This window comes from Equus przewalskii, chromosome 19 (assembly GCF_037783145.1).
Source record: "Equus przewalskii isolate Varuska chromosome 19, EquPr2, whole genome shotgun sequence".
Lineage (NCBI taxonomy): Eukaryota > Metazoa > Chordata > Mammalia > Perissodactyla > Equidae > Equus > Equus przewalskii.
The window spans coordinates 62633379-62661297 of NC_091849.1; the positions used below are offsets into that span (position 1 = coordinate 62633379).

Sequence of the window (27919 nt, forward strand, 5' to 3'; positions counted from 1 at the left end):
ATGGGCAGAAACTGTTAGTCTAGCAGGTGAACGCAGTTTATTACGAAAGAGCTGTGATCTACCTCTGCTACGTGAACAGGTTCAGGGTAGGAACATTGTGCCTTTATCCTCGATGTTGTTCTTTCGTGTGTGGGCTTGTGGAATGATCTCTCTAACGTCACCGTTTTACCTTCCACAGTTGTTTACTTTCTGCCTAGTGTCATAACTTCACTTGGACTTTAGGTGACGGATGAGCTTTGTTTTAGTGCTTGTTTTGGTGTCTGTCTTAGGGCACGTCCTCTGTACCAGCAGCTGCTGCTCTGTCTACAGTAACCTCTGGGGATCTGGATCTCTTCACTGAGCAAACGACAAAATCAGAAGAGGTGGCAAAGAAACAGCTCTCCAAGGACTCCATCTTGTCTCTGTATGGCACAGGGACCCTTCCGCAGCAGAGTGCTGGTAATTCAGCTTGAAGTCTGCTTTCAGTGAATTGCAGTGACGTTACTAAAAGGATATCCTTTCTGGTTATGATAATATCACTTATATTTCTTACCTATTTGTCTATGTAGTGGGTGCTTTTGTTGTTGCAATTTATACAACTACAAAACTGAACCGAATGAGGCGTTAAAATTAAAAAGCATGTACAGGATTCACAAAACTTTATTCATTCGAATTAACAAGCTGTGCACATAATACTTAATATTGTTTCACAAGCTTACAGGGCATGGATTATCTTTGAAGAATTACTTAAATTGGATTTACATGAAATTTATAACTTTGTGTACAGTATGGTATTTTCTCTGCAAGTAAACACCACAGTCTGAACTATCACATGGATTCCAAAAAAGCTTTGGGTGTTTTTAAATGATTATAGTGAAATACTAGCATGGTAAGATTTATTGTTTACACAGTTTTAATGTCAGACCATTTCGTCTAAAATAATGAGCTGCATTTCACATAGAAGCTGAAACTGTGACATCCCAGCTGCTTCCATTAACTGCAGACACAGTCAGCTCCGTCTCTGGTGGAGGGGCCAGTGGAGCAGGTCGCAGAGGCAGCACGTGGTCTCCTGGTTTCACAGTGGGCGCTTTCTGTAGCTGTTGCGTAGGATTCCTTTATCCGAATTAAACTTGCTCAGCTTAACAACTGATGTGTCTGCATTCGGGACATAACAGCTCTGAAGGTGCAGGTGTGAGTGGGTCTGAGGAGGCGGAGCAGCCAGACTGGAATTAGATTTTTTCTGTGGGTAGTTCAGAAAGGTGGTAATGCTTTTTCTTTGATTACAGAGGTGAGTGCTGCACCTGGATATAACAGCTGTTTTCTTCATTTTCTTTTCTTGCTTCTTATGATGCAGGTGTGTTTATGGGACCCACAAATATACCATTTACCTCACAAGCACCAACTGCTTTTCAAGGTTTTCCATCAATGGGCGCACCTGTGCCTGCAGCTCCTGGCCTTATAGGAAGTATGATGGGACAGAGCGCAAGCATGATGGTGGGCATGCCCATGCCCATGCCCAATGGGTTCATGGGAAACGCACAAACTGGTGTGATGCCCCTTCCTCCGAACGTTGTTGGCGCCCAGGGAGGAATGGTGGGCCAGATGGGTGTGCCCCAGAGTAAGTTTGGCCTGCCACAAGCTCAACAGCCCCAGTGGAACCTCTCTCAGGTAGGGGTCATTTACTCTCCAATTTCTCCAAAATCAGAGAAACCAGATTCAGTTTCTAAATGGTTTTATTTGTATTTAAATCTAACGATCTAGCAGAAAGAATTGAGTAGGGATATTGTATAAGGTCACAGTGTCTATAGATATCCTGAACTTCTATCAGATAGACAGATGAGCCGTCCTTGGCCCTGTATTGAGAGTATTCAGACTGTAGCAGTGGAAGTCATCTTGGGGACCCTCGGAGACTCCCTGTCTGCCCCTTTACGTTAGCACAAGGCCCTAACGCAGCTCCTAATGTGTTGGGGCGTTGTTATAGTGCAGTTAGACCGACTAGCTTTACTAATTCTTTTTGGGTTTTTTATAACTCACAAATTAGAAAAGAGATCTGGCCTCATATTCTCAAAGTGCTATTTTATGAGGGATTTAGGCTGTTCTGCATGTCATGTGGCTTCTGGCCATGGATTTATAAAAATCTTTCCAAAAATTTTTGTAGAGTTGTATTATGTTTATGTTTAAAAAGAATATCACTAGTTCAAGAATTCCCATAAGATGTGAACAAGCCCACATTTGTCTTAGCCATCCCTTCATATACAAAATCTTGTTTCTACTTATTAGTTTAGAGCCAAGAGCTGATGTTTCAGTATTCCCTCCTTCAAACCCACTCCTCCTTGAGGGCCCCCTGACTCCTGGCTCCATGGCCCAGGCTCGCACTCCTGCTCCCCTTCGCACGTGCTGCTTGCTGTGCTCTCAGTTTGCTGATCTGGGTTTCTGCTCTAGCAGCTGCTTTACCTGGAGGGCATGTGGGGAATGGTCAGTATTGCCCCATGATGCTGCAAGTTACTTTTACTGTCATCGTTTAAAGGAGTAGCTGTATCACATTGGTCTCCACTCTCTGGGAATCGCAGACATTGTAAGTACGAAATGTCAGGAGCAGCTTCCGTGTAGGCAGCATGCTGAAGCACACCTGCTCAGCTTAAGGTGCGGGGTGAGCCCTTGCTCCATCATGCTGAGGGGAGCGCTGTCCTCCTCCAGTCTCCCTCAGTGGGACCTGCTGGCCAGCGACAGGTGGTTAAAGCTCCTTTAGTGGGTATGAAGAAGTGATCTGCCCCTTCAGACACTTCTGCATGATCAGTGGCATGGTTAATCTTAGTGTCTTTATTAAGAATATAGTCCAACCCTGAGCCCAGGTTTTTAACCTGCTCTGTGCTGTGTGGTAAATCTTCTTGCCTTCCCTTCACTTATCATCAATCTTGGAAGGAAGAGAACTACAGGGAAGGGTTAAGATGCTTCTATACAAACAGGACTCCAGTCTGGAAGAAAAATACATGTAATCTTACACCTTATACCATATAATGAAAGTTAATTTTAGATGTTTATGTGGTTAGCTAAGCAAAAGAAAAAATGTATGCCTTATGACCATGGTTTTTAATACTCAGAAAGTAAGTATATAGAGCCGTTTGAGATTTCTAACAGCAATCATGTGCAATTTATAATTTTGGACTATTGCACTTTCTAGAATGTCCTTAGTCCTTAGTAGTTAAAGCACAATATCCTAGTACAGTTGAAAGTTACACTAGTGGACTCGTCGTATAACCATATACAAATTCAAAGATTGCTTTGGTACATTTTTTGGGGTTGTGGCTGATCTTTGGGGGACAAGAAATTGAGTCTAAAAGATGAATAGATACATTGAGATCACTTTATGGACAGGCTAAAAAGTGGAAGAAAATAAAGACTAAGAAGGGAACAGAGTAGCTCTTTGCTTTCTGTACAGGAATAATTGTATGTTGTTGCTTGTACCCAGGGCTTTGACTGATTTTCATGTTGATGAAAAACACTATAATTGCTGTTAAATTTCAGTATCTCTTCTAATAAAACAGGGTGACTATTACAAATGTCTAACTGTGGCTAAGGAAACAAGGGTGAGGACTGATGCAAGCCTCTTAGACTGAGCCTTCTGTGTCTCACAGATGAGTCAGCAGATGGCTGGCATGACTCTCGGGGCGAACCCTCCTGTGGGCCTCGGCCAGCCCCCCAGCACCACGGCAGGATGGTCCGGAAGCTCATCGGGTCAGACTCTCAGCACGCAGCTGTGGAAGTGAAAACTGCAGCGCAAGCTTCCTCCAGCACACCGCCTGACACTCCTCGCTGGAGCGCATCGAGTCCCCTGTTTATTCATGTACATAATATTTTTTTCTTTTCCCCCATTTGTTCATATTAAGAATTACCTGATTGGCCATGTGGTCTGTCCTGATTTAATCTGATGTGGTGAAAAGCAGGTTGAGAAACCATTTTGTGTCCAGGGCAGCTTTGCTCATGTTTCCCATGATTTCATAAACCACATTGTTTGAGAAGCTGCTCAGTCAACTTGCATAATCAGTTTTACTCTCGATAAAATTATAGATCTAATGTTTGCATATAAGGGAAGTAGTTATCATGTTAGTAATACCTCTAACAGTATAAGCCCCACCCCAGATTAGCCCATAATCCTGTAGGAAGGTACTGTACGATCAAATGTGTAATCATATAAATAGAATGTCAGTGTGTCACTGAGCACTGTTTCCTGGTGTATCCAGAGTCCCTGATTTCATCATTCACTTCACTGTGCTGTGGTTACGATGTGCTTAACAGGGAACGTGGTTAGTGAAAGGAAGATAAACCTGGATGTTCCTGCAAAACGTACCTTAACGAATGTTGAAAGAATTCAGATTTTATCTGCCTCTCTCTTAATTTGGATCTCTTCTATACATAGTGCTCACATGAAGACCTTTCTCTGCGCTATACGCAAACAGGGTAACCAAACAAAGCCACTTTCACTTCTTGAAGGTATATCCAGGTTTATGACAGTAATTGTGTTTACATTTTATGGTGCCTAGTATTGACAAATGTTATAGCCCTATATTAAACAGATGAATCCATAGACCTTTTTTCTGTGGGTTTTATTTCCTACGATGTATACTACCACTAACCTTACAAAAATTAACCTTGCAAAGTCAGGAATTGGGAACATTTAGATGATGAAATACCAGTCATCTGTTTCTGAAACCTGTTCACTTCCACCAATTATAAGGCCAAATGGGAAAACAAGTATACGCAATACTCAGAATGGTCCCTGCAGTGTCACTGAGCTGTACTGTACGTGATACTCAGAATGGTCCTGCAGTGTCACTGAGCTGTACTGTATGTGATACTCAGAATGGTCCCTGCAGTGTCACTGAGCTGTACTGTACGCAGTACTCAGAATGGTCCCTGCAGTGTCACTGAGCTGTACTTTACGAGATACTCAGAATGGTCCCTGCAGTGTCACTGAGCTGTACTTTACGAGATACTCAGAATGGTCCCTGCAGTGTCACTGAGCTGTACTTTACGAGATACTCAGAATGGTCCCTGCAGTGTCACTGAGCTGTACTGTACGCAACACTCAGAATGGTCGCTGCAGTGTCACTGAGCTGTACATACATCTTCCAGTTTGGTTGGAGGGAGAACATGCAGAACAACGAAGACAAAAACAGACACCGTATACCATCCAGCTGGCTGATGTCAGCTGACAAGCTCTGCGTGAGCAGATGTCCGCCAGGTGACGACCGAGGCTGTCGTACTGGAGTGGACAGTACCTGCAGGCTCTGCAGCCTGGCCACCCTGCGTCCTCTTCCACGCCTGCTGGCCAGGCACATGGCACCAGGTGCTGCGGCATTCACACCTCAATTTTCACTGTGTCCAGGTGGTACTTTGGCTCGTTGGCTAGATTAACCTTCTCAGTCCGAGTGTGCCAGACGAGGACCTAAGGGGAGGGAGACCTTTGGTAGCCACACAGTGCCGACCCTCGCCGTGGTCAGGCAGCACAAGTGAAATGAGTACCTTGGTACAGTTACTGGCTTTTGGTTCCAGTTCTTCGACTGTTGTTATCTGTTTTAGAAAGTCAGACTCCTGCATCCCCGGCTGGGATCCACGCCGCTTAAACACAGCTTTTGGATTGGACAAGATGACTTGAAGGCTTACAGCAAATCCTTTGTGAAAAGTTAGGAAAAAGAAAAAAGACTTTAAAGTAAAATATTGGTATACGTCTCTTTTTTTCTATGTACAATTTTGGTCACATCAAAATTTTTCAGTATCTGCTCTGTGCCAGGTGTTGGTTCACAGAGTTGAACGCGAGCCTGACATGTATCACGGTCTCAAGAGGAGACCAGTGGTCACCCTACAGCCCCTGCAGTGCCGTGGGAGAGGCATGTGCACCGGCCTCCTGTAAACTGGGGGGGGTCCAGGCTGTGGGTAATTCAGGGCGACCTGCCTAAGATGCTGCACACCCTGCGGGTGACACGCGGGAACAACTGAGAAGCAGATGTAGCTGTGGAGCCTCAGAGTGACTCACCGTGAGAGCCTGCTTCTGACGTCCTCCGTACGCGTGCCATCCAGACCACTGCTCTCATCGAGCTTGAATTTAGAAGACTGACAAACACAGTCGGTCAGTCAGAAGATGAATAATACATAACTCTTTGGTCTAAATTTCCAATTTGGTTCAATCTGAAAAGGGGCGGTTGGAAATCAGTGCAGGAGATAGCCGGCCATCTGATAAACTTGTTTTTTGTATTTCACTTTTCAAGGAAATAAACTAGTGTCAATTTCCTTCAATGGTTTGGTCATATGAAAACTCATTACTGTCTAATCTGTAGTTTAATAAACTCGTGTCAAAGGCTTGGCTGTGAAAGACTCTACAGCCTTCACAACCACTTTGAAAGTCTGAAGCCCAGGACCTCTGCTCTTCAGGACTGAGGCGACACTGTACGCCAGGCACCCCCAGAGCGAAAGCTGTGAGAACCAGAACGCAGGAACATTGCTCAGCAGTTTTTTGCCCATCTCTACATTAACTGAAGTGATTTATGCTGCTTTTTGCAAGAATATAGTTAGCAAAGCAAGTAGCAAATGAGACCAGGCAGTAATGAGGAACTTCCCATATCCTCCCCAGAGGCCACGCCAGCCAGCGCCATGCTCTAGGCCCTGCTGCCCTTGTGGGAAACTTAGCACAAAGCTGTACACGACAGGTGGGCACGACGGGTGCTGAGTGGAGCAGAACGATCAAAGCATCAGCCCGAGAACTGGCCGCGGTCTCTCCCACCAGTCCTGGAGGGGCAGCGCATGCCCACAGGAAGAACACTGGATTCGGAATTAGAAGCCTTTTGTTCTTCCTGGGTCCTTGCCATGGGACAATGGCCAAGTCACTCAGCCGTTCTTGGTTCTGAAACTTCCGTTTCCTGATTTGCAAGAGGTGTGGCGCCTTCTCAGCTCTGTCTCTCAGGTAGACCCCTTGCATGGGAAGACTCCACTAACTGAGAAGCATGGTGCAAAAGGCACTGTGGTATATCAGTGAAACCCATCACCAGCATCATCACGAGGCCCGGAGAGCAGGCTGTGCAGGTAAAGGGCTTGTGGAAGTCCCGCCAGCTGCCCTCAGACCCAGCAGAACTGCCCCAGCCTCCTCAACCGAAAGCTAGAGGTTCAGATTAACATGAGAAGGGCCTTTCTAAGAGGTCACTCTGATTCCTTGCTTTATTTTCATGTGCTTATTCATCTTTTTGCTGGTTGAGGGTCTGCCCTTCTGAATCACGTTGAAGCTCTTGGTATACTTTTCACATAGCTTCAAGGTACCGATTGTATTTCCCCGTTCTCATAAAAAAATAGGGCACACATTGTGCAGAAGTCATTCTGAAAATGATGTGAAGGCATGCTGACCTGAGTCCCTTCATTTTCTCCTAAGATTGTACACATTCACCATCATGACACTGAAGGATTCAGGTTATTTTCTTGCTTCCCATACGTAGCACAGTAGTATCCTTGTAGCTCTTACAGCAGTTAGTTACGTGGCAAACGGACAAGTTCAGCAAAGCTGATGGCAGGTGGGAAGCTGCATGCTGTTCACCGGGCCTCACTGGAGAGAGGAGAACTGGAAGCCAGCTCCCTGCAGGAGATCTGAGTGGGGCTGCCTCAGCAGCAGAGAGGCTCTCTCTTTTCTAATACAAGATGGGACAGGGGCTTCAGATGCTCCTCAGAGCCCACCTCCATTTCTTGGGCCGCATTCCTGCTCAGGGAGCCCTTCAAAGGAGGCAGGTTGCAGCCAGCATGGGAACCACCTGCTAATGAGGCCAAACCCAGGATGCCTTTTGGGAACCATCTGACCTGCTGGGAAGCTGGAGAGTTCAAGTTCTCCCTCTGAAAGTGGACAAGGAGTTTTTAGTTCCTAAACCATTAGTTTCCAACCCAACATATCTTGAGTGTTCTTCATTTCCAAGTATTTTGCCTCAAGTAGTACAAGTTGTACTTTTTCCCTATTTTAGTGAAATTAATTTAGCTTTAAAGATGTTTGCAGTAGATTTTTGAGATACTAGAAGCCTTACAAAAATCATGGGAGTAAGATTCTCTGCCTGGTCAGTTGTTTAAAAAATGAAATGAAAATTGGCTGCCAACTGAGTGCAGGATGTCCTGACTTCCAGTGGAGGGTGGGAGTTTGTTCCCTCACACTCAGGGACAGGGCCACTCAGTATATGCTTACTGATTAGTCAGCAGAAACAACATTTGTGAGACATTCAAAGTCCAACAAGCCATTTCCACTTCTGGACAAGACGGAGCAACAAGGACTGGTTTTTCCCACTGTCTTAAGTAATTAAAAACTAGACAAACTATTAGGGGGGGCAGCTTCCAGACACTGGGAAAGAGGCACACAAGACAGAGATCTCAGAAGAGAGAGACAAACAAGAGCCCTGCAGTCAGCCCGGCTTCCTGCCTGAAGCGAGCTTGCAGGCTCTCATGGGGGGAGGAACTCGCTCAGCTTTGCAGTCTCCTTGAGCGGAGGAAGCAGAATCGAGAATTGGGGGAGGCCATAACAGTCAAGTACTGGAGAGGAAAGAGCTCCATTCTGCAGAGGGCTCTCCTCAAGTCCAGCTGAGCGGGATCAGCAAATGCCTGTGAGACGGCCAAGGCCAAGCACAGAACCACTGGAAGGAAGCACACGGACCACCTCCTGGAGCTTGTGCAGGGCTGGGCGGAGGCCATGCTCCTAACAGCCACAGGGAACTGGTGGTAGCTGGGGCATCCGGAAGAGTACTTGCAAAGTTACTGTGTCCACTCTGGGGACAAATTAGCCCAAAACTAAAGGCTGAGCTGGTTCCACCTACCAAACGTTAAAAGCCTGGAAAGAATCAAAATGTTTCCCACTTAGTTGTATTCCAGGAAAAAACATGTGTATAGAAATGTATGTTACACATATTACCTATGTGTGTATGCGTATATACATATATGTATCTTACCTAGTAACATAAAATTTAAAATGCCTGAGAAACAGAAATTACCAGCTGTACAAAGAAGCAGGAAAAGATAATTCCATAATGAAGAGAAAAAACTAGCAGAAACAAACCCAGAAATGACACAGATGATAGAATTACAGAACAAGGACAATAAAACACAAATATACTTCATATGTTTGAAAAGGTCGAGGAAAGATGGAGCACGCTAAGGAGAGATGGAAGACAAAAAGACCCAAAGTGATCTCGTGATAAAAATGTGGGAAAGAAGACGGCTCGCCCTGTGGCACAGTGGTTAAGTTCGCACGTTCTGCTTCAGTGGCCCGGGGTGCACCAGTTTGGATCCTGGGTGTGGACCTCCTCGCCGCTCGGCAAGCCATGCTGTGGCAGCCGTCCCACATATAAAGTAGAGGAAGATGGGCACAGATACTAGCTCAGGGCCAATCTTCCTCAGCAAAAGGAGGGGGATTGGCAGCAGATGTGAGCTCAGGGCTATCTTCCTCAAAAAAAAAAAAAAAAAAGTGGGAAAGATGAAAAAGTGGGATTAACAACTGACGAGAGATTGCAGAATAAAAGATTAGTAACCTTGAACGCATAACAATAGAAACTACCAAAATGAAACACACAGAAGACACACATGCACGTACAACACACTCATACATGTACACACACACTGGAGGCACAGAAACAGAATGAAAGGTGGGAGAGGTAACAAAAATTTTTTTTAAGAAATAACTGAAAATTTTCCAAATTGGAAAAGCCAGCAAGGATATATAAGACTTAACACTATCAACCAACTTGACCTGGCATTTATGGGCCACTCCACCCAACAACAGCAGATACACAGTCTCCTCAGTGCACATGGGACGTTGTCAGGACAGGCCATATATCTCAGTAAAACTAAAAGAATTCAAACTGTACAAAGTATTTCTCGGATCACAATGGAAGTAAAATAGAAACCAAGGAGATAAAGATATTTGGAAAATCCCCAAAATATTTGGAAACTAAACATAATTCAAAATAAAATACAGATCAAAGACAAATCAAAAGGGAAATGAAAAAGTGGTTAATTGAAAAAAACAAATCAAAATTTGTGGGATGCACCTAGTAATACTTAGATGGAAAATTAATTTTTAAAAATACTTAACTCTTTTGATGAGAAGAAAGGTCTCAACTCAATGACCTAAGCTCTCACCTTTATATACTAGAAAAAGAAGAGTAAACAAGACCAAAAGTAAATAGAAAAAAAGTACTAGCACTAGTGAGGTTTATCCCAAGTCTGTAATGTTGGCTTAACATTTCAAAATCAGTCAATGTAATTCACCAAATTAAGAGACTGAAAAGTGAAAAAACATCTGATTATCTCAATGGATGGAGAAAATGCACTTGACAAAAATCCAACATCCAGTCATAATTTTAACAACGTCTCTCAGCAAATTAAGAATAGAATGAACATCTTCAACTGAGAAAGGGCATCTACAAAAACCTATTGCCAATATCGTACTTCACGGTGAAGATTGAATGTTACACTCCTGAAGAATGGGGCAAGGACGTCTGCTCTCGACTTTCAGTTAACAGTGTACTGAGGGTCCTAGCCTTTGCAATAAGGAAAAAAAAAAAAAAAAGGCACACAAATTGGAAAGGAAGAAGGCCAGCCCAGCACACCCCCCTTCTCCCTTCAGAGTTAATAGTGTCAGTATTGCTTATCAGTTCCTTCAATTGTGTGTCAACTTCGTCTCACCTCCACACACTCATCCCACTCTCTAACTACACATCATCTAATTTCAGCAAGGCTGCTACAAGTCAAAACCACTGCCAGTTCCCAAAGGACAGTCTTTGGCGACAGTACCTTTGCTGTCTGGTCAAATGGCTGTTTGTCTAGAACAATCATTGTGGATCACTGTACTAGAATGTTGGGCTCTTCACACTCTTCTGTTGGCAGTAAGCATCAGGTGATCTCAAAAATCTCTCTCTACCCACTTTAAACAAGAAGAAAAAACTATTTCAGTTTCCAAATTGACGTATCTACACACAGTAGTCTCGGGACTTGCTGGAGCAGGAAGTGTGTGAGAGGCAGGACCCCCTCTCCTCCTTTCTCCAATTCTTCCTGAGGTGGCCGACTCTCCTTTCACACACTTCCTAGCGAAGCACACACTGCCTTTTGGAGTGTCGTGCATGTGTGTGTGTGTGCCTGAGTATTTTCTACGTAAAAGAACATGTTGATAAAGGAGAGAGTTGTGCTTCTTCCCTCCCAACGTGGATGCTTTTATTCCCCTTTCTTGCCTCATTGTCCTGCCACGAGCCACAGGACACTGGTGAAAATCGGCATCAGCAGGCTCATCCTTGTTGTGTTCTTGATCTTAGGGGAAAAGCTTTCAGCGTTCCACTATTAGGTATGATGTTGGCTGTTTCTCGTAGATGCCCTTCCTCAAGTAGAGGAAGTTCCGTTCCATTCCTCGTTTATTCATCTTCTGTGTAGTGTTTTTATCATGAAAGAACGTTGAATTTTGTCAGGTGCTTTTTCTGCATCTATTGATTTGATCATGTGGCTTTTGCCCTTGGCTCTACTGATGTGGTGTGTGACATGTATTGACTTTTGTGCATGAACTAACCTTACACTCCAGGGATGAACTTCACCTGGGCATGTTGTATAATCCTCCTTCTGTGTTGCTGTTTTAACTTTACTAGTGGTTTGTTTGGGACTTTTGCATCTATATTCATAAGGGATATTGGTTTAGGTTTTTTCTTTTTTCTTTTTTCTTTTTTTTCCTTTTTTCTCCCAATGCCCCCTGGTACACAGCTGTACATTTTTAGTTGTGGGTCCTTCTAGTTGTGGCATGTGGGACGCTGCCTCAGCATGGCTTGATAAGCTGTGCTGTGTCCGCAGCCAGAATTCAAACCAGTGAAACCCTGGGCCACCACAACAGAGCACACAAACTTAACCACTCAGCCATGGGGCCAGCCCCCTAGGTTTTTTCTTTGTGACGTCTTTGTCTGGTTTTGGTGTGAGTGACTTTAAAAGTGTTCCCCCCTTTCTACTGTTTTGGAAGCGTTTGTGAAGAACTGGTCTTAATTCTTCTCTAAAGGTTTGGAAGAATTCACCAGTAAAGCCATCTGGAACTGGGCTTTTCTCTGTAGGAAGTTATGTTGATTACTAATTCAATCTATTTCTTATAGGTCAATTCAGATTGTCTGTTTCCTTTTGAGTTGGTTTTAATAGTCTTTCTATGAATTTGTCCTTGTCATCTAGGTTATATAGTTTGTTGGCATATAATTTTTCTTAGCTTTATATTTTTTTAAAATGTCTATAATGTTGGTAATAATGCTTCTGCTTTCATTCCAGATTTTAGTAATCTGAGGCTTCTCTCCTTTTTCCTGAGCAGTCTAACTAAGGGGTTATCAATTTTGATGATGCTTTCAAAGAATAGAGTTTTGGTTTTTTGATTTGCTCTATTGCTTTTTTATTCTCTATTTCATTTATTTTTGCTCTATTCCTTATTTCCTTCCTGCTGCTTATTTTGGGTTTAGTTTCCTCTTCTGTTACTAGTTTCTTATGGTAAAAGGTTAGCTTATTTGTTTGAGATCTTTCTTCTTTTTAATATAAGCATTCACAGCTATGAATTTTCCTCTAAGCACGACTTTAGCTGCACCCCATGAGTTTTTGTATGCTGTGTTTCATTTTCATTCATCTCAAAGTATTTTCCAATATCCCTTATGATTTCCTCTTTGACCACTGGTTGTTTAGGAGTGTGCTGTTTAATTTTCACATACTTGTGAATTTCACAAATTCCTTTTTGGTATTGATTTATAATTTCATTGTTGTTTGGTCCAAGAATATACTTTGTATAATTTCATTTATTTTAACTTTATTGAGACCTGTTTTATGGCCTAACACATGGTCTATCCTGGAGAAGGTTCAGTTGTGCATCTGAGAAGCATGTGCATTCTGCTGTTGTTGGGTGAGGTGTCTACAGATGTCATTGGTCTACGAGCTTTATAGTGCTTTCCAACGCTTCTAGTTGATCTTCTGTCTAGTTATTATTACTGAACGTGGAATGTTGACATTTGCAACTATTATTGCTGACCTGTCTATTTCTCCCTTCACTTCTGTCATTTTTTTTGACGCTTTATGTATTTCGGGGCTCTATTGTAGGATGCATATATATTTATAAGTGTTATATCTTTTTGATGAATAGCCATTTTTATCATTATAAAATAACCATTTTTGTGTCTAGTAACAATTTTTGTCTGAAAGTCTATTTTGCCTGTTATTCATACAGCCATTCCAGCTCATTTTTCATTCTTGTTTGCATGATGTTATCTTTTTCTTTTTGCTTTCAGTTAATTTGTGTCTTTGAATCTAAAATGTTTGCCTTGTAGACAGCATAAAGTTGGATCGTGTTTGTTTTAATCTATTCTGCCCATCTGCCTTTTGACTGCATTATTTAATCTATTTACATTTAATGTAATCACTGATAAGATTTACATCTCCATTTTGCAATTTGTTTTCTATACGTCTAATGTATTTTCATTTCTCTATTTCTCCATTACCATCTTCTTTTGCATTAAATAGAAATTTCCTAGTATATGATTTTTAATGGACTTGCCATTTCTTTTACAATAGTTTTTTGAGTTATTTTCCTAGAGGTTGCCCTGTGGATTACAATTAGCATCTTAACTTTAACAATCCAGTTCAGATTAATACCAACTTAATTTCAATAGTTTACAAAAACTTTACTCCTACATAGCTCCATTCTTTTATCTTCTCCTTTATGCTGTAATTGTCATACAAATTACATCTACATACATTGCATGTCTCTCAACCCAGATTTCTAATTATTGCTTCATGCAGTTGTCTTTTAAATCAGAGAGGAGAAAAAAACCAGTTAAAGGTAAACATTACCTTTATACTGTTTTAAATTTATCTATGGAGTTACTTTTACTGGTGTTCTTATTTGTTAATGTGGATTAGAGTTACTGTCTAGTATCCTTTCAGTCTAAAGCACTACCTTTAGTATGTCTTGTAGGACATATATGCTGGCAGTGAATATTCATGGCATTTACTTATTGGGAATATCTTAATTTTTCCTTCATTTGTGAAGGATAATTTTGCTGGATATAGAATTCTTGGTTGACAATTTTCTTTTTCTGGTGTTTTAAATATATCACCTCACTGCCTTCTGGCCTCCATGGTTCCTGATGAGGAATTAGCTGTCAGTCTTACTGATGATCACTTCTAAGTGATGAATTGCTTCTCTTTTGCTACTCTCAAGATTCTCTTCATCTTTGGCTTTCAACTATTTGCTTCTGATGTGTCTACATGCGGATCTCTGAGTTTATCCTACTTGGAATCCATTAAGCTTTTGGGTATGTAGATTAACGTTTTTCATACAAATTTTGGAAGTTTTCAACCATTATTTCTTCAACTGTTCTCTCTGGTCCTTTCCTTCTCTTTCTGGGACTCAAGTATGCATTTATTGGTACTCTTCATCCAGAGGTCTCTGAGGCTTTATTCATTTTTCTTTTCTTTATGCTCCTCAAACTCAATCATCTCAATTTACCTTCTTTCAAGTTTTATGATTCTTTGAGCTTCTCAGTTCTACTCTGAGCCTCTCTAGTGAATTTTCCATTTCTGTTATTGTACTTTTCAACTCCAGCATTTCTTCTTGATTCCTTTTTTAAAATATAATTTCTACCTCTTTATATCCTCTATTGGATGAGACATCATTCTCATATTTCTTTTTCGTTATTTAGACATGGTTTCCTTTGGTTGACTGGATATATTTAAAATAGCTGACTGAAAGTCTTTGTCTAAACAAGAAACCTCAAGATGGCAGTCTAGGAAGATCCTGAGTTCCCCTATTCCCACAGAGATATCCATAGCCTATTTCTAGGCTACAAAGGGAACAATTCTCTCTGATAAAGACCTAAAGACTAGCTGAACAGCTCTTTCGAGGCAAAAGAAAGGCCACATTGCGATGGGTAGAAGAGGCAGAGACACACTCCTGCCAAAACGTCACGCACCCCAACCCCTGAGATCTGCACTGGAGCCCCCAGAACATCTGGCTTTGAAAACCCACGGGGCTTACATCGAGGAGACCCAGAGGGCTGCAGGAAACTGAGACTCTGCTCTTGGGCTCATGCACAGCCTCACTTGCCCTAAGACCCAGCACAGATGCAGCAGTGTGGAAAGCATCTGGGCCGTATGTGAAGGAGATACACTAACTAATCTTAAAGTGTCTGCTGAGGGGCGGGCGTCTGTTAGAACTCCCACTGGGGATGGATCGCTGGCAGGGGCCATTTTTGCACTCTCATTCTACCTTGCTAGCTCAGTGTTTGTGGATTCTGTTTTGGTGTTCTCCCTTCTACCTTGCTGGCACCAATTGTCCTGGCCTGGTGCTCCATTGTAGCCCAGCTGTGGCCTGGCACTCTACCACGGCGTGACCCTGCCCTGCCAAACCCTGTGGGTGCACGCAGTAAACAGTGGATGCCCCTTGAACACCTGGCACTGGTGGCTGGGGGCCCTGCATTTCTAGGCCCTTACCAAACTGAAACAATCGGAGAGACATTTGTTGGCAGGCTACCACCACCAGGGCACCACACAGACAACAGACCAAGGCACACTCTCAGTCTTCCTGTGACCATTCCTTCAAGAATGGGGGAGAGCTGTTTCACCTAAAACACAGAAATAAACATGGAGAGTCATGCAAAATGAGGAAACAGAGGGATATGTTCTAAATGAAAGAACAAGACAAAACCTCAGGAAAAACCCTTAAGGAAACAGAGATAAGTAATTTACCTGATAAAGAATTCAAAGTAATGGTCATAAAGATGCTCACCGATCTTGGGAGAAAAATGGATGAACACAGTGAGAACTTCAACAAAAGGACAGAATATAAGAAAATTCCAAACAGAAATCACAGAGCTGAAGAATAACTGAACTAAAAATACGCTATAGGGGTTCAACAGCAGATTAGACAAGCAGACGAAAGGATCAGTGATCAGAAAGACAGGGCAGTGGAACTCACAATGCAAACAGAGCAGCAAAAAGGAAGAAGGATTTTTAAAAGCCAAGATAGCTTAAAGGACCTATGGAACAACATCACAACTAAAAGAAAATTCAAATTATAGGGGCCCCAGAAGGAGAAGAGAGAGAAAAAGGGACAGAAAACCTATTTTAAGAAATAAGCTGAAAATTTCCCTACCCTGGGGAAGGAAACAGATGTCCAGGTCCAAGAAGCCCAGAGAGTCCCAAATAAAATGACCCCAAAGAGATCCACGCCAAGACACAATAAATCAAAATGTCAAAAGTAAAAGATAAAGAGAAAATCTTAAAAACAGCAAGAGGAAAACATGTTATGTACAAGGGAACCCGCATTAGACTATAAGCACATTTTTCAGCTGAAACTGTTCAGGCCAGAAGAGAGTGGTATGACATATTCAAAGTGCTGAAAGCAAAAATACTCTACTTGGCAAGGGTGTCATTCAGAATCAAAGGAGAGAGAAAGAGTTTTCCAGACAAGCAAAAGCTAAAAGAGTTCACTACCACCAAACTGGTCTTATAAGAAATGCTAAGGGGACTCCTTTAAGCTGAAAAGAAAGGACACTAATTAGTAACAAGAAACTATTTCACCAAGAAAGTGAAAATCTTACTGGCAAAGGTAAATATATAGTAAAGGTAGCAGACTTATCAATTATAAAGCTAATATGAAGGTAAAAAACAAAAGTAGTAAAAATAAAACTAGAACAATTGATTAAGATATACACAAAATAAAAACAGATAAAATGTGACACTGAAAACATAAAATGTAGGGGCCGGGCCCATGGCCAAGTGGTTAAAATTTCCACATGCTCTGCTTTGGTGGCCCGAGTTCACAGGTTTGGATCCCAGGTGCGGACCTACTCCATTCATCAGCCATGCTGTGGAGGCATCCCACATACAAAGTAGAGGAAGATTGGCACAGATGCTGGCTCAGGGCTAATCTTCCTCAACCAAAAAAAAAGAGGAGGATTGGCAATGGATGTTAGCTCAGGATGAATCTTCCTCACACACACACAAAAAAACCCAATACATAAAATGTGAGTGGGGGGAGTAAAAATGTAGAGTTTTATTCTGTGTGTTTTAGTATGTGTTCAAACTTAATTTGCTATCAACTTAAAAGAGACCAGTATATATACAGGCTGATATATGGTAGCCTCATGGGAACCACAAAGTAAAAACCTATAGTACATAATGATAATGTACAGTAGAATCTAAACATAACAGTAAAGAAAGGCACCAAACCACAAGAAAAGAGAACAAAAGAAGAAAAAAGGAAGAGAGAGGAACTACAAAACAGCCAGAAAATAATTAACAAAACAGCAGTAAGCACATACCTATCTATAATTACTTCAAATGTAAATGGACTAAAGTATCCAATCAAAACACACAAAGTGGCTTAATGGATTAAAAAAACAAGACCCATCTATGTGCTGTGTACAAGAGACTCACTTCAGATGAACAGACACACACAGACTGAAAGCGAAGGTATGGAAAAAGATGTTTCTTGCACATGGTAACTAAAAGAAAGCTAGGGTAGCTCTACGTAGACAAAACAGACTTTAAAACAAAGACTGTCATAAAAGACAAAGATGGGCGTTAGAGAATGATAAAGGGGCCAGTCCAACACGAACATACAACATTCATAAATAATTATGCACCCAACATAGGACCACCTAAATATGTAAAGCAAATATTAACAGACCTAAAGGGAGAAGTCAACAGCAACAATAAGAGTAGGAGACTTTAATACCCGACTTGCATCACTGGATAGATCATCCAGACAGAAATCAATAAGGAAACAGCGGCCTTAAATGACACATTAGAACAGATGGACTTAACACATATATACAAAACATTCCATCCAAAAGCAGCAGAATACACATTTTTCTCAGGCACACATGGAACATTCTCCGAGACAGATCATATGGCACTGCAGAAAATGAGTCTCAATAAATTTAAGAAGACTGAAATCATACGAAGCATCTTTTCATGCCACAATGGTATGAAACTGGAAATCAATCACAAAAAGAAAACTGAAAAAAATTATCAATATGTGGAGGTTAAACAATATGCTACTGAAAAACCAATGGGTCAACAAAGAAATCAAAGGAGAGATCAAAAAATATCTTGAGACAAATGAAAATGGAAGTGCAACATATCAAAATCTATGGGATGCAGCAAAAGCAGTTAAAAGAGAGAAGTTCATAGTGATACAGGCCTATCTCAAGAAACAAGAAAAGTCTCAAATAAACAATCTAACTTCATACCTACAGGATCTAGAAAAAGAAGAAAACTCAAAGCCCAAAGTTAGTAGAAGGAAAAAAAATAACAAATTTCAGAGTGGAAATAAATGAAATGCAGACAAAAAAATAGAAAAGATCAATGAAACTAAGAGCTGGTTCTTTGAAAAGATAAAACTGACAAACCTTTAGCTAAACTCACCAAGAAAAAAAGAGAGGGTTCAAATAAATAAAATCAGAAATGAAAGAGAAGTTACAACTGATACCACAGAAACACAAGAGATCATAAGAGACTACTATGAACAATTATATGCCAACAAATTGACAACCTAGAAAAAGATGGATAAAGTCCTAGAAACATACAATCTTCCAAAATAATCATGAAAAAATAGAAAATGTGAATAGAAGAATTACTAACAAGGAGATTGAATCAGTAATAAAAAATCTCCAAACAAACAAAAGTTGAGGACCAGATGGCTTCAGTGGTGAATTCTACCAAACATTCAAAAAAGATTTAATACCAATCCTTCTTAAACTCTTCCAAAAAATTGAAGAGAAGAAAATGTTTCCAACTCATTTTACAAAGCCAGCATTACCCTGATACCGAAACCAGACAAGGATACCACAAAAAGGGAAGATTGCAGGCCAATATTCCTGATGAACACAGATGCAAAAACCCTCAACAAAATATCAGCAAACTGAATTCAGCAAGACATTAAAAGGATCATACACCATGATCAAGTGGGATTTACTCCAGGGGTGCAGGGATGGTTCAACATCTGCAATAAAAATGGTATCATCTCAATAGATGCAGAAAAAGCATTTGAGAAAGTTCAACATCCATTTATGAGAAAAACTTAACAAAGTGCATATAGAGGGAACATACCTCAACATAACAAAGGCCATATATGACAAGCCCACAGCTAGCATCATGTTCAATGGTGAAAAGCTGAAAGCTTTTCCTGTAACATCAGGACAAGACAAGATGCCCACCCTCACACTTTTACTCCATATAGTATTGGAAGTCTAGCCACAGCCATTAGGCAAGAAAAACAAATAAAAGGCATCCAAATCAGGAAGAAGTAAAACACTCTTTGCAGGTGACAATGACTATATACAGAAAACCTTAAAGACTCCACCAAAAAACTGTTAGAATAAATGAATTCAGTAAAGTTGAAATACAGACAGGATACAAATACAGGCAGGATACAAAATCAATAAACAGAACTGTGTAATGTTTCTATATACTAATAATGAACTATCAGAAAGAGAAATTAAGAAAAGCCCATTTAAAATTGCATCAAAAAAGAAGAAAATACTTAGGAATAAATGTAGCCAAAGTGATGAAAGACCTGTAAACTGAAAAGAAATTGAAGAAGACACAAATTAGATTAGATTAGAAAAATTAATACTGTTAAAATGTCCACAGTACCCACAGCAGATTCAATGCAATCCCTATCAAAATTCCAGTGGCATTTTTCACAAAACCAGATAAATAATTCTACAATTTGTATGGAACTATACAAGACTCCAAATAACCAAAGCAATCTTGAGACAGAAGAACAAAGCTTGAGGCATCACACTCCCTGATTTCAAAGTATATTACAACTATACTAATCAAAACAGTATGGTACTGGCAGAAAAAACAGACACAGATCAACGGAACAGACTTGAGAGCCCAGAATTAAACCTATACATATATGATCAATTAATTTATGATACAGGAGGAAAGAATATAAAATGGGGAAAAGACACTCTCCAATAAATGTTGCTGGGAACATTGGACAGCCACATGTAAAAGAATGAAACTGGATCACTAACTTACACCCTACACAAAAATTCAATCGAAATGGATTAAAGAATTGAATATAAGACCTGAACCCAGAAGGAAACATAGGCCCTAAGCTTCTTGACGTCAGTCTTAGCAATGCTTTTTTTTGATCTGACTCCAATGGCAAGGGAAACAAGAGCAAAAATAAACAAGTGGAACTACATCGAACCAAGAAGCTTCTGCACAGCGAAGGAAACTATCATCAAAATGAAAAGGCAACGTACTGAAGGGGAGAAGATATTTGCAAATCATATCTAATAAGCAGTTAATATCCAAAATATATAAAGAACACATACAGCTCAACAACAGAAAACAAACGACCCTATTAAAAAATGGGCAGAGGATCTGAACAGACGTTTTTCCAAAGACATACAAATGGCCAACAGGCACATGAAACACACCATCACTAATTATCAGGGAAATACAAATCAAAACCACAATGAGACATCACCTCACACCTGTCAGAATGGCTATTATCAAAAAGACAAGAAATAACAAGTGCTGGTGAGGATGTGGAGAAAAGGGAACCCTCGTGCAGTTGGTGGGAATGTAAATTGGTGCAGCCACTATGGAAAACAGAATGGAGGTTCCTCGAAAAATTAAGAATAGAACTACCATACAATCCAGCTATCCTACTTCTGGTTATTTATCCTAAGAATAATAAAACACTAGTTTGAAAAGATATGTGCCCCTATGTTTATTGCAGCATTATTTACAATAACCAAGACTTAGAAACAATCTAAGTGTCCACTGAATGGATGAATGGATAAAGAAGATGTGGTATATATATACAATGGGATACTATGCAGCCATAAAAAGAAGTATCGCCATTTGTGACAACATGGATGGACCTTGAGGATATTATGCTAAATGAAATAAGTCAGATGGAGAAAGACAAATACAATATGATTTCACTTATATGTGGAATCTAAAAAACAAACTCATAGATAGAACAGATTGGTGGTTACCAGAGGGAAAGGGGGTTGGGGGGTGGGCAAAATGGGTGAAGGGGGTCAATTGTATGGTGATGGGTGGTAACCAGGCTTATGGTGGGTGGTCACTTTGTAGTGTATACAAATATCAAATTATAATGCTGTACACCTGAAACTTATATGATGTTGTATGCCAATTTTACCTCAATAAAAAGTGTTTACCTAGTAAGTACAATGTGTGGACTTTCTCAGAGACAGTTTCCACTGACTGCTTTCCTGTGTGCTGACCACGCTTTGTTTCTTTGCATGTCTTGTACTTTCCTGTTGAAGACTGGACATTTTATGTGACATAACACGGCCACTCGAATCAGATTCTCTCCCCTCTCTAGGGTTTGTTGTTGTTGTTACTGTTTGTTTAGTGACTTTCTTGAACTAACGCGGTAGTGTCTGTGTTCTTTGCTCTGTGTGGCCACTGAAGTCTCTGCTCAGTTAGCTTAGAGGTCAGCTAAATATTGGGCACAGACTTCCTAAAATGCCTGGAACCAAAGAGTCTCTTGCTCTTTGCCAAGGGGCTCTGTGTGCTTGTTGGGCACTTCCAGGGTCAGCCGGGCGGTTCACAGCTCTGGCCTAGCCTTCACCTCCTGCTTGCACAGAGGCGCAAGCTCAGCCCGAGGTCAGAACCCAGGGCCTTGTAAGGTTTTTGAACATGTGTACACAGACCTACACATCCATATGACCTTCAAGAATCCCAGAAAGACATCAGGACTTTTTAAAGCCCTCTATGGAATGAAATATTCTCCTGGCGTTTTCTTTCAAATGTTTTGCTTAGCTTACTGTTTTTCACAACTGTTATCCTTGCCTCAGGGAGCAGTGAGGGTAAAAATCAATGGTTTGTTTTTAGTTTTTGCTTGTTTTGGTTTTGTTTTTGACAAATACTGCTAGGGAAAAGGCTGTTTGCATTGGGTGAGCTCTGAGTGAGGTCAGATAAAGACAAGCCTGTGGACGGGGTTTTTCTAGGGAACTGCTGGGCACACAATGGCAGTTCTAGAATGGAGCTTGAGTGAGTTCCAACCCTGTCCTCCCCTTCCAGGGACTGCTAGCGTCAGTGGCTGCTGCGTCCACCACGACTGCAGGGCTCTTGGCTGTCATGGTGACCATAGAGCTGGGGAAGGGGGTGGGAGTAGGGCAGCCTGAAACACTGCGGTGCTCACTGCTCTTTCCAAGATTAGCCATTATTCTTGAGTAAACACTCTCCAGGTTGTTGCACACCTCTGGTTAACTTCCACCGTTCTAAAGGAGGTGATTTTGACAATTTTTGCCAGTATTCTCGTGTTTTTTATGGAGGAGTGGATATTTGGAGGCCCTTACTCACTGTTTCCAATGATGTCACTGCCTTTCTCTTTTTCACACCCCCCAAACCCATTATCACCCTTTGACACACATAAGCGTGGAAGAAAAAGCCACAGCATGTAGGGCACGAAGGTGAAAATGGAAGACTGCTACGTAAGTGCTTTTTTTCCCTCATCTTGTACCTTCCAGCCTTGGCATCTCAGAACTAGCGAACTGAAAAACAAATACGTTAATGGTAGTGTTTTAGGAATCATTTTTACCAGATTTAAATCAGATACAGAAAGCAGAAAAGAAGGCTACATAAAAGGAATGTGTCCTTATTTACCGTCATCTTCAGGTTCCCACTGTTTGATGCAGGTGTTCAACTACAGACGTCCTTGGTTCTGAGACTGGATGCTCGCATGTCATGACGTGCTCTCTAAGGACGGGATACAGACTCCTTCCCAGTCCTCTGCTTCCTGAGGGCCAGACAGAACTATAGCTGTCCAGGTTTACTTCCAATTATCCTTTAGAATCATTTTCTTCCGGTGCAGAGAAGGCATGAAGCCTGGCCCTGCTGTTAGGTAGGCCTGTTAATCTGCTCCTGAACACTGCCGGAGACTTTGTGACTGCTTCAGGGTAAACCATTTTTTAAAACTTCTTGTCTAGTTTTGAAAACTCCTCAAAAGCCATTTAGCAGCCATTGTTCTTTGTGGAAAAAATTAAACGATCTTCCTTTCTAGGAAGTATTCTTTATTTAATTTATAAATGGTTCATTTAAATCTCTACTCTGAAAACAATAAAGTATCGTAGAAAACCAAATCTTCTAAGGGAACAATCAGGAGGCTGAACAAGGATGGAAAACTTGATCCTAAGAATAAAAGTTAAATTAAGGAGGCTTAATTAACTGAAAACTAAAAATACCCATGACTGACTCAAGTCAGTTGGTGGAGGGAACCAAGGCAAACCTCATCCTGATGCTACAGGGGGACGTGGTTCTGTCGGCTCGATGGCCAGACAGACTGATGGGCAGTGACCCATGGCTGCGTACGCTGGGCAGGGCAGGATGCACGGGCCTGGCGCCGCCTGTCTAAGAACCACCGTTTCCTCCTTTGTCGCCTGGGAGACTTGCTGCTTTACATTATCCATGAGCACCACTGACTGTGCCACACACGCTGCTCTGGCCCAACCCAGAAAATACAGCACAACACGGGGAAAGGCATCTATGTTCCTGTTCCCCAAACCCCAGCACACACGGGAAAATAATTTTAAAATGACAAGAGTGAGTGAGGACACGGAGAATGTGGATTGCTGATGGGAATGTAAAGTGATGCAGCCACTGTGGAAAAAAAGTACGGTGGTTCCTCAAAAAAATTAAACATACAATGACCATGCAATCCAGCAATTCCGCTCCTAGGTGTGTACTCAAAAGAACGGAACGCAGGGACTTGAAGAGGCAGCCGCACACTCACATTCACAGCAGCACTGTTCACAACAGCCAAAAGGTGGAGACAGCCCAGTGTCCATCAGTGCGTGAATGGATAAACAAAACGCTGTCTATACCTGCAACGAAATACTACTCAGCCTTAAAAAGGAGGCACTTCTGACACGTTACAACATGGATGAACCCTGACGACATCACGCTAAGTGAAACAAGCCAGACACGAAGGACAAACGTGAGACAACTGCAGGTCTGTGAGGGACCCAGAGCAGTCAGCTCACAGACACAGAGAACGGTGGTTCCCAGGGCCAGGGGTGGGGCAGGGGTCAGCGTTTAATGGGGCAGAGTTTCAGTTTGCAATGATGAGAAAGTTCTGGAGATGGATGGCTGTGATGGTGGCACAATGTGAATGTTCTTAATGCCACTGTACACTTAAAATGGTTAAAATGGTAAATTTTACCACAATAAAAAAATAAACTTGCATTCCCAGTGAATACAGGTGGTCTTTTCTATGGTTGGTGGTGCTTTTCAGCTGTTAGGATTTAAAAAACTCCCTTGTGCTCAAATTCTCTTCTTGCTTGACCAATGGAAATAATTCTATGGAGCATTCGCACACTTTTGGTAGCATGAGGCTATCCTACCTCAAACCCCCAGACTGACTCGGTGGGGCCATGGAAGGGGTTGTGTCTACTAACAAACTACAATGAACTACAGCAAGGAGCACGAGTAGCTCTGACCACCTACACCAGCCGTTCTTGTCTCTGGCTGCACTCTACAGTCACTGAGACTTAAAAAGCACCCCCCCCCAACACCAGGCCCCCCGCCCAGAGAGTACGTCCTAATTGATCCAAAATGGAGCCCAGCTTCGGGTGTTTGTGCCAAGTTCCCTAGGGGGTTCTGATGTGTAGCAGGGTGAGACCCACACAACTGGACCCTCCTTAGAGGGCTCCTGGAATACAGCTCCAGATCCTCCTTTTTTTTTTAATCTCACCATTAAGAAATAATGGCAATGTGGTCTCAGAAGGAATAACAAGCTGCAAAACTTTTAGTTTTGATAATCCTTGAAGTAGAAAAGAAAGACAAGTTAAAATCATGAATTCAGCAACCATTACGAGGGATGCTGCGAGGCCTGGAGACGCAGGGAGACGGATGAGCGGGAGGTCCCCCAGCGGAGCTCAGGTAGCAGAGGAGGCATCAGCAGGCGGGACACTGACATCAGCGCCACCACGAGGACACATGCATAAGTGCAGGACGCTAGGGGAACATGTCAGAGCACCATCCACACTGGATGGAAAATCAGAACCAACTTCCCAGAGAAAGCAGTTCCTGCACCAATAGAGTCTTGAAAGGTGACTGGAAATCAGCCAGCAAACACGGGAAGACAAGGTGACATTCCTTGTTCTGGGCTGGAGGGCAGAGGTGCCACTCTCGATGGCCCCAGGCCCATCAGCTGGGGCAGCGCTTGGCTGACCCTGGAGGTCGGCATGGTTGAGGGAATTAAAACGAGGTGGACTGAAGTGCAGTGTTCGGGACGAGGGTGATGTGGCTGCTCAGGGGCCGGGGAAGAACCCAGCCAACTTCAGCTTCTGAAGCCAGCACAGAGAAGTGTGTAGCCAGCGCCACCAACCTATGTGCCGAGGAAAACTGGCAGCGTGCCGGCCCCCAGGTGAGCGGAACACAGCAACAGTCCCCAATTCTTATTATTCACACCAATGAACTGTCTTTAATAGATTCCAGATGAAAATTCCAGCTACCGATGCTCTCCGAGGGAGTCCCAGGAAAGTCAAGGTGGTGAAAAAGGACATTTCTCCCCCTTGTGACCTGGTTAGAAAACATGAGACATTCTTGTGAATCCCGCCAGGTGCCATCAGTAACGCGTACAGAGAACAACTCTCCTCAGCTGCAGGGGCTGGAACACAGGCCACGCCGGACGCCTCCAAGTCTAGGCGCACAATGGCGTTTTCCTTGGAAAGCTCAAATGCTTTTTGTTTGTTTGTTTAGTTTTTCAGCTGGGAAATTATGAAGATGAGCACATATCTGCTTCTTGACAAGTTTTAAACGATCTTTTTTTGAGTTTTTGTTTTTCATCACTCTCTTTTTGGAGTATTTTATGTAAAGCAAGGCCAGTGTTCATCCCCACGTCATCCTGCATGCTGAGCTAATTCACTGAAGGATGCTGAGCACAGGTCCACCAGCCTGGAGAGGAAGGAAGTTCATCACGAGCCCAAAGCAAAGCGTTTGCATGTTCTCAAGTATTAGCTTCAAGAAAACCCGAAAAGGCTCTACACAGTGAGGATTCCCACACTCACAGAACGGCAGGGACTCCTGTGCATGTCTACTCCCCTTTCAACCTTGCATAACCCAGGAGGCAGGTGTCCGGTCCCTAACCTACAGGTGAGGAACCGAGACAGTACAGCCTGCGTGTGCCCCGTGGGACCTGGGGGTCAGTGAGCCCCCTCCCCACAGCTGCCTGCACGGCTCTGACCCCCATGCTCATCAGTCACACAGCACTGAGCTGAATCCCCTGGACACTCGTATGAGCCACTCGAACCCAGGCACACAGTCTGATCTTGCTTCTTGGTTCAGAGACACATTTGAGTGTCTACACGGAACCAGGCGCTCCGTATATGAGGTCTTGTTCTGTGAAGAATTCCATTTCCTGTTCTGCGGATGAAGAACACAGAGGCTCAGAGACCAAGAACTCAGCCACTGGCTGTAAACTGGTGAGGTGGGATTCATCCCGGCGGCAGGGCCATCCCTGGAGACAAGTGGACCCGAGTTTGAATCCCAGCTCTACCACTTGTTGCTTGCAACCTCGGACAAGTGGCTCAGCCAGTCCAGGCCTCGGTTTCCTTATATTGAAGTGAGGACAATTCACAGGGTTGGGTGGAGACTAAGCAAGAAAGCACAGGGTGCCTAAGAGCCCCTGGTGCCTGGTCAGTGCTCCACAGACGGTCATTACCAAGTCTGCTCGACTGCCCTGACACGGGGAAAACTTCCGGTTTCAAAGTTCGTAGTCCTGAAGGAAAGCTTTATTCCGCTGAAATTCTGAGGGGACACTCTCCACCACCACCACCTCAGCACCCTCGTCTTCCACATCCATGACATGAGGCCTCCCAAGAACTGAACTCATGATTTGTCCACCTCTTCTCTCCAGGGACTACTGGCCAGTCCATCCCAAAACCCCCTCGTTGGCCCTCCCTTCCCTGCCTCCCGCCACCAGCAGCCACTCTAAATGACTGCTCCCAGGACGCAATCCTAGGCCACCACAGGCCTCCCTGGGAGCTTGTCCGTTCCCAGGGCTTCATCACACCCACGCCACAGGACTCCAGGCCACAACACCAAGAGACTTCCCATCCCTCTGGAAACCACACCTGAGAAACAGTTTTATCACTTGACAACCACGTCTCATTTTTATCAGTCCTGATGAAGTCCACAGGCAAAGCTGAAAGTGAAGTCCACAGGCAAAGCTGAAAGTGACCGTGACACACCACTTCACACCCCTCTGCTTTGTGGATGAAAGCATGATAAAAGGGGCTGCCGGAGACACTCTTCTTTAGGACAGGAAAGTTATCCCTTATTGAGCCTGGGGTCTGAGAAAAAACTTGTCTGGCCTTTTTGCCAGGTTCTTGGCAAGGAGCTTGTCAAACCCTTAGAATTTCCCAAGTGACAGGAGTGACTCTGTAATGCTGATGGGGTGGCTGGTGGTGGGCCCTGGATGGCTTCAGGATGGGGCTGGTCACCAGAAAAACCAACCATGTGATTAGAGGGTTGGCACTTTGGGCCGTCCTGACCTCTGGGGATGGAAGCTAGAGACTGAATTCAATCACGTGGCCGCTGATTTGGTCAATCATGCCTACGTGATGCAGCTGCAGTAAAAACTCTGAACGCAGAAGCTCAGTGGAGCTCCCTGGGCTGTGAGCACATTAATGTGCTGGCAGGGCGAGGCAGCCTGATTCCACAGGAAAAGCACAGAGGCTCTGCCTGCTGTCACAGACCTCACCCTACGGGTCTCTCCACTGGCTGGTCCTAAATTGTAGCTTTTGTAATAGAACTGTAATAATAAGTAGAGTGCCATCCTGAGTTCTGCAAGTCCTTCTAGAAAATTATCAAACCCGAGAGGGTTGTGGGAAACATCAAATTTATAGCCACATGGTCAAAAGTGAAG

The 27919-nt window shown here is 42.8% G+C and overlaps 2 protein-coding genes across 9 annotated transcripts in view; one reads left to right on the plus strand and one right to left on the minus strand.

The window, feature by feature from the left end:
- The window catches only part of SMAP1 (small ArfGAP 1), a 159291-nt gene extending 154727 nt beyond the window's left edge, over positions 1–4564 (plus strand). For all 5 annotated transcript variants that reach the window (XM_070584886.1, XM_070584885.1, XM_070584887.1 and 2 more), the window contains 3 exons: positions 270–438; positions 1334–1647; positions 3615–4564. In XM_070584886.1, coding sequence (XP_070440987.1) covers positions 270–438; positions 1334–1647; positions 3615–3746 — 615 coding nt within the window. In that variant the 3' untranslated portion in view covers positions 3747–4564. The remainder of the gene's footprint in view (positions 1–269; positions 439–1333; positions 1648–3614) is intronic.
- Positions 622–27919, minus strand: part of B3GAT2 (beta-1,3-glucuronyltransferase 2) — a 55438-nt gene continuing 28140 nt past the window's right edge. The window contains exons 3-4 of one of the 4 annotated variants that reach the window (XM_070584890.1): positions 5503–5651; positions 622–5425 (exon numbers count right to left, since the gene is read on the minus strand). In XM_070584890.1, the coding sequence (XP_070440991.1) occupies positions 5339–5425; positions 5503–5651 (236 nt within the window). In that variant the 3' untranslated portion in view covers positions 622–5338. Of the gene's footprint in view, positions 5652–27919 lie in introns of all 4 variants that reach the window. The other 3 variants (XR_011529842.1, XR_011529843.1, XM_070584889.1) reach the window with 3 other exon arrangements.